General features: G+C 34.6%; 1 protein-coding gene and 2 long non-coding RNA genes across 4 annotated transcripts; 2 read left to right on the top strand and 1 right to left on the bottom strand.

The window, feature by feature from the left end:
• Window positions 1-191: 191 nt before the first annotated feature.
• Window positions 192-3331, top strand: LOC103519949 (activated Cdc42 kinase-like). Of its 2 annotated transcripts, XM_026831254.1 has the most exons (3): window positions 192-503; window positions 659-732; window positions 2010-3331. In XM_026831254.1, exons 1-3 carry the CDS (start codon window positions 349-351, stop codon window positions 2264-2266), a joined length of 486 nt encoding a protein of 161 aa, XP_026687055.1. In that variant the 5' UTR covers window positions 192-348; the 3' UTR covers window positions 2267-3331. The 2 variants fall into 2 exon arrangements, with proteins under 2 accessions (XP_026687055.1, XP_008483260.1); XM_008485038.3 differs by lacking the exon at window positions 659-732 and having other exon boundaries at window positions 192-577.
• Window positions 3332-9031: 5700 nt separating this feature from the next.
• Window positions 9032-12594, bottom strand: LOC113471820. Its single transcript, XR_003394370.1, has 3 exons — window positions 10704-12594; window positions 9781-10170; window positions 9032-9412 (listed from the first exon to the last, which is right to left on the bottom strand). It is a non-coding gene; the product is annotated as an uncharacterized LOC113471820 (long non-coding RNA).
• Window positions 9499-10011, top strand: LOC113471821. The gene is made up of 2 exons (XR_003394371.1): window positions 9499-9597; window positions 9711-10011. It is a non-coding gene; the product is annotated as an uncharacterized LOC113471821 (long non-coding RNA).

A 12594-nucleotide genomic window follows, 5' to 3' on the forward strand; every position in this document is an offset into this window, starting at 1 on the left:
CCCTCATTACAGCTATGAATTATTATAATAATTTAGACGAAAAACCCGATCTTAACAGAATGGACTAGAGACGGATTTACATCTCCCTCTCTGGTTTATCTCCCCTAATTTTATTAGCTAGGTAGGATTAGGATAGGATAGGCATGTCAGTTGTTGCTTTTCTTGGATAAATCAATCCAATTAAAGTGTAGACATGTGGATTTTAACTCTAGTCATTCTGAGGGAAACGCCATCCCTCTGCCTCCAAGAGATAGGACAAGGCCATCTAGTTTTAACAACAAAGCCAGACATCAACGAAAACATCCACTCATTATCCCAGGGGAAGGACTTACCAGAACGTTAGCTAAGATGGCTGATACTCCCCCTACCTCCCCAGTAGAGGAACCTCCCTATCTAGGTCTGGAAGATGACCCCCCTGCCGATACTAGCGGCTCATTTGATGACCGGATAGCATCTGATATAGCAGCTCTGGATAATCTGGAATGTGAAGAAGAAGCGACCAGGCCTGCCCCACTGAGTCATTGCAGCGACCATGTATCTTGTGAAGACTTGCTTGAGTTCTCTAAGGATACCAAAGGTAAATGAAAATATTGATTAACATGATTGGTGTAGTTTTTCTCTGATAATGAACAAAAAAATTATTCTTTAGAAAAACCAGGCCTGCCCCACTGAGTCATTGCAGCGACCATGTATCTTGTGAAGACTTGCTTGAGTTCTCCAAGGATACCAAAGGTAAATGAAAATATTGATTAACATGATTGGTGTAGTTTTTCTCTGATAATGAACAAAAAAATTATTCTTTAGAAAAAAAAGGGAGAATAGAGAATACGAAAGAAAGAGTAAAAAATCTTTTCCTCCTGGTATGAAATAGGTACCATAAACAAAGTATTCGGTTTATCTATGAAATATACCAAACAACATAAAACAAATATGCATGCTCATTCATCACACTATGCACCTACTTGGGAGAATAGAGAATATGAAAGAAAGAGTAAAAAATCTTTTCCTCCTGGTATGAAATAGGTACCGTACATAGTCTACACATCCCTTAGTTCCAAAAATAGACTTTGCAAAAAATATGACTCTTCAACATTGCTTTCTTATAAACACAGAGCTAAGTAACTATGTGATTAATTTAGACTGTAGGTATTTAATTATGTTATGTCTAGGCTAGAGCATAGAGCATATTAAGAGGGGCTCTCATAAGGTTACCGAATTTATGGAGGCAAGATAGACATTTTACATCCGTTTTATTTTTTTATCCCCATAAGTAGGTACCTAAATAATATTTTAAAATTTTGTTTGTGTCAATTTTAGATGAGTACCTGCGGTAAACCGCGGGTTCACTCAGGCCAAATGTTTGATTTTACCCTAAACAGATAATATTCCTTTTCAAAACGGCTGGCTGACTTTTTGTACCTCGTCCTCCTTTCATTTTCGGGACGATAAGACCTCCGGTGATAAGTTATGTCCACACATAGTCGACCGGCCGGCGATCGATGTCGCCTGAACCGTCCACACTGCCTCGATAACATAGATTCGCCTGTCTATCGACGGCCGGTCGACCAAGTTTGGACATACCTTTACAGTTCTATCAAACCTAAAAATGGAAAAGAAATAATTACTTCTATGAATTTGGTAGTTACTTATTTAAATTTGGAAGTAATTAAGTAAACAAAAGGTTGGCTATATTAGCCATGTGTGAAAAGTTTATTTCATGTTTCAACACATTGGGTTGTTAACATACATCAGTAGGTATATACAGTAAAAAAGTTAAAATACCAAAACAAATCTCTATTCCATTCATTTTCCCAGGAAAGGACTAGTTTACTTATTTAAATTTGGATTATTTGGAAGTAATTAAGTAAACAAAAGGTTGGCTATATTAGCCATGTGTGAAAAGTTTATTTCATGTTTCAACATATTGAGTTGTTAACATACATCAGTAGGTATATACAGTAAAAAAGTTAAAATACCAAAACAAATCTCTATTCCATTCATTTTCCCAGGAAAGGAACGCGGCGTAAGTAGCGACGAAGTGCGAATCATGACCAAAATATTCGGCGCGAAAATCTCCCCCGACCAATGCGTCTCCATATTGAACGCTGTCGATTGGAATATTCATCGTGCTATCAAGCTAACGCGACTGGAAATGCTGCTGGAAGATAACCACTGTAATGGAATGGATAGACAGGGGCAGGTGAGTGCCCTGGAGAGTGCGGCCTGGGATGTGACCAAAGCGGCTACCATGCTTATATCCAACTGAAGACTAAAGCAGCTACCATGCTTATATCCAACTGAAGGAGGATTGGACGCACTGGGGAAGTTCAGGTTCGTATAAGAAGTTTTTCTTTAAGTAATGTCCGAATCCTTTGAGATTTTTAGATTTTTCAATTAATATTTATTAGAATTATCAGTAAAAAATCTGAAAACCTTGTTCCAATTTTTTTATGGAAGTTTTTACTTTCCTTATCAATCCTGTCATCATCGCATCGGTAACTGTTAACTGTCCACTGCTGAACAAATGTCTCTTCTTCATTCCTCCATTGAATTATATCCTGTTAAACATCCAGTTACTACCACCTATCACTAATGAAATCATATAGGAAGGAAAGTAATGTAATCGGCTGAAATTGTATTTATTTAATCAAGTATTTATTTCAAATAAAACGCTTTGATAAGGGTTTGTCTCAGGATTAGGACTACGACAACCAGGCTCTGGAGTGTACCTCGGCCGAACAAGTATAGAGTCCCAAGTATTACTTAGATTAACTAAAAATAACATCAAAGGAATAAGTTTGTATCTATTAACTTATTTGTTGGTACACAGACTTGGTAAAACAATTCAAACACTAAAAATCATTTTTAGTGTAAAAATAACAATTATATTCCATTGATTCTCATTGATTACGATTGCTACTCATTGATTCATGAGTGTGGTCTTGGACCTTAATGAATTATTGTTTTACTCTCATCTGTTATTTGTTCAATGTTAGATAACGTACGCTGATAACACAGGGTTCATTACCACCCATACCTTATTACGTGAGTGTAAACTTAATACATTAATACATAGGTATACCTTAACATAATACACCATTACACATCCTCATACCTGAGAGTAGGTACGTGTACAGTACACTATGTGAAAACATAATGTTATATCATCCTCATTCCTCACGTAATATTAATAATATGAATTCATTTATTAGCATCCTCATTTGCGAGGTAATTAATTACCTACCTCCCAGACTTAAGTATGTACCAGGTACCTACATGAGAGACTCTTGGGAGTCTACAGTCCGAATATCGACGTTTGAGGAATGAATCAGTCTAGCCCGGAGAACATGGCACCAAAAGTGTAAATTTTGAAAAATTGAATAGGCCATAACTCCGGCCCTGGTTGTCGGATCAAGCTCAAAACTCGTACTAATAGTAAGACTTTTGACATGATGTAGGTATCACAAGCAGGTGGTTCTCAATTGAGATTTTAAAGTTGGCCCCCTGTTTCGAGCACCTCCCAAAATTCTTCATCACAACAATCGAGGGCTGCATGCAAAATTTCAACTTCCCAGGGTGAACAGTAAAAAAAAAAAAATAATAATAAATAAAAAAAAGGGGTGGCCTGGGACTTTTCAATATCTCGTAATAGTTTAGAGGTCCGAGGTTCGATTCCCGGCGGGGTCGAAGTTTTCGCGGCTCTGAGCTTGGAGTTCGGGGTGCACTCAGCCTCGTGAGGACAAATGAGTAGCTACTTTAGTCGAGTAGCGACCAGTGGGGCATTACAAGTCAAAGAAATGAGCGATGATAAATATGATGATTGAGTAAATGAAGACAAAAAAAAAAAAAAAAAAAAAAAAAAAAAAAAAAAAAAAAAAAAAAAATTTTTAAAAATTTTAAAAAAAAAAAAAAAAAAAAAAAAAAACTTGGGAAAAAGGGATGTAGGAACTTGGAATGGTGATGCTACCTTTGAGGATCTGAGGATCAAAAGTCGAAACTAAAAATTCCTTAGGACAATCTACTAAACTAAAATTCGCGTTTTCACTCAACTCTGTAGTTACCAAACTCCAGTAAATAAATTGCACAAGTATTCCCACAATGTCAAAAGCTCAAAAGTCCGTACCTACTTAAAGGGATTTGGACCAAAAGGTTGATAGGCAGTTTTGTTTTCTAAACGCCGATATACGTACACATGCATATTGTTATAGTATGAAACTATGAAGTTATGAACAGTGTAAGCTGTAGAGTGAAATAAAATTAATCTATGTTCGAGTCAGAGTGCAGAACTCCAAGTTTAGTAACATGATCTATCTTCTTGGTATTTCTATTAACCCATTGTCAACTGATGGGCCAATCCTAACCCTGTTGTAAGGAACGAGTATCGATAAAAGCCAGATATAAACTGAATATAAACTTAGTTTCAGCATTGTATTAAGCAAATCAGATTGGTTGATTTTGAATTTATCATAAGTTATACAATGAGATTGCTTTAATTTCCGGGGCCAGAATCAAAGATTACACTTGTTTTATCTCTCGGATTAAGCAATCTCATTTTCTGAAAACTTTGAAACATTATGAAATCAACCAATTAGTTTTGCTTAATTTAATCGTTTCATCTAAACCAACTTTGAACTCAAATTTTAGTACCATCCATTACTGGCTTATTAAAACATTGCATATCAAGCCATTTCAATGATATATGCAGGTAGAGGTAGATTTATATTTTTTCGCTATATCAATTGTTTTTCTATTCTTACTATCCTCCTATCCCGTATCTGTGCAATTATTTCACCTTACTCGGTGATTTCCCATGAATTCCATGACAATAGCTGTTTATCTACCGTCAGAGATGTGCGCGTCTGCCATGGTCATTTTATCAATGGTTGGAGATATTCCTTATACCATGGTCAAAGATGATAATATGATGCATCAGGGGTACATTCTTCTGTTTAGTGCTTACTATTTGCTTACTAACTCAATCAGGGTTACACTTGGCTACACTTGGTAAACCAAGCTACACTTGGTAAAACTTTAAAATATATTCAGAATTAAAAACGCTTGTAAAACTTGAAAGTCAAGTGTTTTAATTCTGAATATGTGCCTTATTTGATTTACGTAAGTAGACTTTTTTGCTCTGCTCAGGGGTCCACAAACGCTCTTAATAGACCTTGTGCGCTTATTAGACAAGGTTTTCCACTTTGAAGAGCTTAATCCTTATCTTGAAGTACAGAAAATTTCTGTTTCTTTTACGACGTACGGACTTACCTTCAGATCCTGAGATAAATATCTTTGAAAAAAGTTCGTACCCGATGATGTCACGTCAACTTTTTGGATACCCTGTATTAGTAAGATATTTGATATCCCCATAGGTACCTACCCAAATAATATTTTAAAATTTTGTTTGTGTCAATTTTAGATGAGTGCCTGCGGTAAACCGCGGGTTCACTCAGGCCAAATGTTTGATTTTACCCTAAACAGATAATATTCCTTTTCAAAACGGCTGGCTGGCTTTTTGTACCTCGTCCTCCTTTCATTTTCGGGACGATAAGACCTCCGGTGATAAGGTATGTCCACACATAGTCGACCGGCCGGCGATCGATGTCGCCTGGACCGTCCACACTGCCTCGATAACATAGATTCGCCTGTCTATCGACGGCCGGTCGACCAAGTTTGGACATACCTTTACAGTTCTATCAACGCTTTGATAAGGGTTTGTCTCAGGATTAGGACTACGACAACCAGGCTCTGGAGTGTACCTCGGCCGAACAAGTATAGAGTCCCAAGTATTACTTAGATTAACTAAAAATAACATCAAAGGAATAAGTTTGTATCTATTAACTTATTTGTTGGTACACAGACTTGGTAAAACAATTCAAACACTAAAAATCATTTTTAGTGTAAAAATAACAATTATATTCCATTGATTCTCATTGATTACGATTGCTACTCATTGATTCATGAGTGTGGTCTTGGACCTTAATGAATTATTGTTTTACTCTCATCTGTTATTTGTTCAATGTTAGATAACGTACGCTGATAACACAGGGTTCATTACCACCCATACCTTATTACGTGAGTGTAAACTTAATACATTAATACATAGGTATACCTTAACATAATACACCATTACACATCCTCATACCTGAGAGTAGGTACGTGTACAGTACACTATGTGAAAACATAATGTTATATCATCCTCATTCCTCACGTAATATTAATAATATGAATTCATTTATTAGCATCCTCATTTGTGGAATGGTGATGTTACCTTTGAGGATCTGAGGATCAAGAAGTCTAAACTAAAAATTCCTTAGGACAATCAACTAAACTAAAATTCGCGTTTTCACTCAACTCTAGTAGTTAGTAGTTACCAAACTCCAGTAAATAAATTGCACAAGTATTCCCATAATGTCAAAAGCTCAAAAGTTCGTACTTAAAGGGATTTGGACCAAAAGGTTGATAGGCAGTTTTGTTTTCTAAACGCCGATATACGTACACATGCATATATTGTTATAGTATGAAACTATGAAGTTATGAACAGTGTAAGCTGTAGAGTGAAATAAAATTAATCTATGTTCGAGTCAGAGTGCAGCATACTACAATGAGTTTCACTGTTCCATGTGTGTTCCACTGTTTTATCGCAGGATTTATGTTTTCAATTAGACTAGAGTAGAATTACATACAGGGCGTGCGTAAAAAATGGATTTACCAAGTTCGGCCCTGCCTTTTCTACAACCTATAAAACCGTCACTTTGAAAGAAAAAAATCTTATTAAAAAGAGAGGTTTTCTGTTTGTGTGTAAGAGGTTGCCGTCTAAACGGTAAGTCGTAGAAACTTGAAATTTTGTACACAGGTTCATATTTTCATAGGTGTCGTATTTGAAGTACTCAGATATCAATGCCACCACAAACCTCAGCATATTCACAAGTATGTCTGATCAAGCACATTATTTTCTTATCGATCCAAAGTGCCTAGCGTATGTTTTACTAAGGTGTTACCTAAGTTTATGTATACTCAGGTCTTACCTACATATGTATACTTTAGGTCTTACCTATGTTTACAATACAGGAGGGGGTACCTATTGATTAGGATCTGAAGAATCCGTAGAAACTCGTTTATTGATTAAGTTTATAACTTTATATTCGACACCCCAAGGTAAATTATTATTCTTATTGTATTTTTATTTTACATTATTATTTGTTATGTTACACCCGACTCAAGTTTTGTCCGCCTTTGTGGACTTTTAGAGGGAACTCTTGAAACTTTCATGGGGACATAATTTCCCTTGTTAAAAATGTCCACAAAAGTCCATATACAAGAATAACTCAATAACTTTAGGAGAAAGAAAGTAAAGAGGATTTTTCATTACTTACTTTTATTTAATGTTAAGCTCTGGTATTCTATTGTACCCATGTAGAACCTACGCTGGTCTACTTATGTAGAAAGAGACCTGTCAATTTCAAGAAATGGTTGTTTTCATTTGAGGATTTATGAGTTGTGACATCATGACCTACTGATCAATTATTTACTGTTTATGTATTATAGAAATTCTACACAATTTCTTTTGTTGTCCTTTTCACTAGTGGTAAGAGAAAGAGAGTTGCTGACCGTGTTAACCGCAGGCGGAGTTGTGTGCTATACACCTTAATATATTTTACACCAAAGAGATAAGGTTCGTTCTCGGAACGGCTGGCTTTCTCCTATCCTGTCTTCCTCCTCTCATCCGCTCTTCGCTTTCGGGACGATAAGACCTTAGCAGTTACAGTTCCCTCTATCAAAGCTTAAAAAAAAAAAAAAATCACCATAAAGAAAGATATGTAGATATGGCTGCCAGGCTCCTTGGTAATCTGTTTGTTCATAGTAAATTTGCACTTTTTTTTCTTTCTAAGAAGATATATTCTTATCTTCGAGTGTTCCAGAGAACTAGTGGTTGGCACACTGGTCTAGCACGCAAGAGGTTCGGATTTGATTCCTGGGATTTAGCTATTTTTTTATTTGTATTTATTAAAGTGTTCTAACATTGATAAATACAAAATGAGTTTCGAAAATAGAAAACACTTGAAAAAAAAAAAAAAAAAAAACTATGGGATTAATGAGGGTCGAAGATAGAAAACACTTTTTTTTTCTTTCTATTTTAACTTTAAGATGAATTAAAAATACTATGTCTTAACTAGACTTGGACATAGTATTTTTTCAAGTAAAGACATAGTATTTTTAATTCATCCTCTAGTTATAATGCTACTTCACAAAGAATCCCGTTTGGAAAATATTACTTTTTAGTTTACTTTACTTATCCTATTTTTAGATAGACTGAAGGAGAAAGAGTCTCAAATCTCAGATACTACATTAAATACTATTATTCAATAGTCAGTCATTACAAACCCTCCCTCTATGTTATTCTTAGATTCTTACTCTGAGGCTACTTCACAAAGAATCCCGTTTGGAAAATGTTACTTTTTACTTTCCTTATCCTATTTTTAGATAGACTGAAGGAGAAAGAGTCTCAAATCTCAGATACTACATTAAATACTATTATTCAATAGTCAGTCATTATTTGGGAAATTTTCTCAGTCTAAAATTTATTACTCTACCTACCTATTTTTACATCATACTCATTATTCGTGTTGTGTGTGCCTTTATTCAGACTTTGTTTTGCTATAACACATTTTTTCGATCAATCATTTTTGTGTTTTTATATTCCATGCATATTGTTGTTCCATTTTACCTGCTTTTATATACTTTTATATCATGCTATGTACACTTTCCACATATAATACTAATTTCACCTTCACGCCACGTCATGTGAAATCATGGGGAATCAGAACGATGTATTTCTGAAACTCTACTTACTTATTTTTACACCATACTCATTATTCGTGTTGTGTGTGCCTTTATTCAGACTTTGTTTTGCTATAACACATTTTTTCGATCAATCAATTTTGTGTTTTTATATTCCATGCATATTGTTGTTCCATTTTACCTGCTTTTATATACTTTTATATCATGCTATGTACACTTTCCACATGTATAACACATTTTTTCGATCAATCATTTTTGTGTTTTTATATTCCATGCATATTGTTGTTCCATTTTACCTGCTTTTAGGTATATACTTTTATATCATGTTATGTACTTTTCACTTCGGATCATATTTCAAGATTTTTGGTCTGAAATGGGTAATATGTATACTGTATAGGTATCGTATTTGAAGTACTCAGATATCAATGCCACCTCAAACCTCAGCATATTCAAGTATGTCTGATCAAGCACATTATTTTCTTATCGATCCCAAGTGCCTAGCGTATGTTTTACTAAGGTGTTACCTAAGTTTATGTATACTCAGGTCTTACCTACATATGTATACTTTAGGTCTTACCTATGTTTACAATACAGGAGGGGCTACCTAATCTACCTATTGATTAGGATCTGAAGAATCCGTAGAAACTCGTTTGTTGATTAAGTTTATAACTTTATTTGTATTAAATATCCCAAGGTAAAGATATCAATGCCACCACAAACCTCAGCATATTCAAGTATGTCTGATCAAGCACATTATTTTCTTATCGATCCCAAGTGCCTAGCGTATGTTTTACTAAGGTGTTGGATATCAATGCCACCTCAAACCTCAGCATATTCACATATTCAAGTATGTCTGATCAAGCACATTATTTTCTTATCGATCCAAACTGCCTAGCGTATGTTTTACTAAGGTGTTACCTAAGTTTATGTATACTTTAGGTCTTACCTATGTTTAATTGTTTACAATACAGGAGGGGGTACCTATTGATTAGGATCTGAAGAATCCGTAGAAACTCGTTTGTTGATTAAGTTTATAACTTTATTTGTATTAAATATCCCAAGGTAAATGATTAGTTATCATTATTGTATTTTTCTTTGGCTCCATTGTTATTTGTTATGTCACACCCCCCCCCACACAAGTTTTGTCCACCTTTGAGGACTTAGGGAACTCTTGAAACATTCATGGGGACGTAATCTCCCTTGGAAAAGTCCAAAATAATTCAAATACAAGAAAGTTGAAGCATTTTTCATTACTTTCTTTTATTTGATGTTAAGCTCTGGTATTTTATTATACGTTATACCCTGACCTACTTACTCGTATGTTGAAAGAAACTTGCCAATTACAAGAAATGGTTGTTGTGACATCGTGACCTACTGATCAATTATTTACTGTTTATGTATTATTAAGGTTTGTTCATTATTTACTAACACTGTATTTTAAGCTCTTTTTTACTTTCTATTTGGAAAGTTGCTTCTCTTTGCCTTACGATTTTGAAAACTCTAAATGAAAACGTGCTGTAAAGAATAGTGTATCAGCCGGATGCAACCAAAATGGACAACTAAAATTAACCAAACACTTTCGTATTATTTTCGATGAAGACTACACCCCCCACACAAGTTTTGTCCACCTTTGTGGACTTTTAGAGGGAACTCTTGAAACTTTCATGGGGACATAATTTCCCTTGTTAAAGTCCACAAAAGTCCATATACAAGAATAACTCAATAACTTTAGGAGAAAGAAAGTAAAGAGGATTTTTCATTACTTTCTTTTATTTAATGTAAAGCTCTGGTATTCTATTGTACCCACGTAGAACCTACGCTGGTCTACTTATGTAGAAAGAGACCTGTTAATTTCAAGAAATGGTTGTTTTCATTTGAGGATTTATGAGTTGTGACATCATGACCTACTGATCAATTATTTACTGTTTATGTATTATTAAGGTTTGTTCATTATTTACTAACACTGTATTTTAAGCTGTTTTTTACTTTCTATTTGGAAAGTTGCTTCTCTTTGCCTTACGATTTTGAAAACTCTAAATGAAAACATGCTGTAAAAAATAGTGTATCAGCCGGATGCAACCAAAATGGACAACTAAAATTAACCAAACACTTTCGTATTATTTTCGATGAAGACTCATTCATCGGTCGAATTTGGGGACGTTTAAAAGGGCCATCGGGTTGCCCCGTTCAAAAAGTTTGACTTTCGCTGATGAAGTCTCGCTGAAATTATGTATGCCATAGGCTGAATACATACGAGTATTACACACAGAGCTACTGGAAATGGACTAAACCAGCTGGTAGCTTGGCTTTCTGCCCATTATTAATTGAACTAATGAATTACCTGATGGATAAGTAGTATAAGTGCTTATCGAAAATCTTTCGTTAGCCCTTTGTTTCACACCCGGGTCGAAATTCTCATAGAAGGAGGCTGAATACATACGAGTATTACACACAGAGCTACTGGAAATGGGCTAAACCAGCTGGTAGCTTGGCTTTCTGCCCATTATCAATTGAACTAATGAATTAGGTGATGGATAAGTAGTATAAGTGCTTATCGAAAATCTTTCGTTAGCCCTTTGTTTCACACCCGGGTCGAAATTCTCATAGAAGGAGGCTGAATACATACGAGTATTACACACAGAGCTACTGGAAATGGACTAAACCAGCTGGTAGCTTGGCTTTCTGCCCATTATTAATTGAACTAATGAATTACCTGATGGATAAGTAGTATAAGTGCTTATCGAAAATCTTTCGTTAGCCCTTTGTTTCACACCCGGGTCGAAATTCTCATAGAAGGAGATTTAACTCTTTGTTAGCTGAATTCCCTTTAGGGATGCGCTGTTCATTTTTAATATTGAACTTTTTGAAAGTCATTACAATTTGTTTCCCTCAAGATTTTTTTTCTCTAGTGTCATATTATGTTAATTATTATATTTAATTAGATAACGTTTAATTAGCATTTATTTTATTCTAGAACAGCAAGAGTAAAAAGTTTTGGAACTACCTTGGAAAATCCTGTCCTAGTTTTTTTTTACTCTGCAAAAAAGGCTAGCTTTTATTTTGTAGGCAAAAGATTTGGAAAATTTGTGTTGTTTCAAAACTTTTTACTTGTTCTGGCATTTTTTTTTATTAATTTGCAATTTGAATTTCCACTGTACATATGCATTATTCAGAGGTCTTATTTGATTTTTATTCAAGCAAAGTATTATTTATGAGAAAAAAATTGTTGATTTTCTTCTGGCCTCAGTAAGTTTTTGTTCCTAATCAAATATTAATCTCTTATTTCTCTAATTTTTAATTTAAATTCTATCACATTATATTTTATTTATTAGTTTTATTAGGTATACAGCTAAACAAAATATTTATCTAACAAATTTTCTAACATTACGTCAGTATTTCTAGGCATTTTCTAATTTTTAGTAACTAGTGAACTCTAGCTTGTTTTTGCTTCATTATTATTGCTTCATTTCTAAAAGCTATTCTTTTTTGAAGGACCTTTTACAAAACATTTTAACAAAGATTAAAGCGCTAGATAAATATGTTAGAATCATCAGACAATCAGACCATTTTTTTTTAATCTTTAATGATGTGGTCCTTGATTTTTGTGTGGGAAATTAGCGCGATAAGCATAATATGTTACCTAATTCAGAGAAATGTGTTTTGAATATATTGTTGACGACTCAACAACACGAGTATTGGGATCAACAGTATTAACACATGTTTTAAATCAACGCACTTGGCTATTCATTAAGGCGGTCTTTTTGTTTCAATAAGCTAAGCGCCGCTCTTTGACGG

This window comes from Diaphorina citri, unplaced genomic scaffold (genome assembly GCF_000475195.1).
Source record: "Diaphorina citri unplaced genomic scaffold, Diaci psyllid genome assembly version 1.1 scaffold3066, whole genome shotgun sequence".
Classification (NCBI taxonomy): domain Eukaryota; kingdom Metazoa; phylum Arthropoda; class Insecta; order Hemiptera; family Psyllidae; genus Diaphorina; species Diaphorina citri.

What these genes read in the sequence shown, in the direction of transcription:
- LOC103519949 (XM_008485038.3), top strand. Translation starts at nt 349, where the DNA reads ATGGCTGATACTCCCCCTACCTCCCCAGTAGAGGAACCTCCCTATCTA. An exon ending in GTTCTCTAAGGATACCAAAG is followed by an intron (nt 578 to 2,009) that starts GTAAATGAAAAT and finishes TCATTTTCCCAG; the next exon opens with GAAAGGAACGCGGCGTAAGT.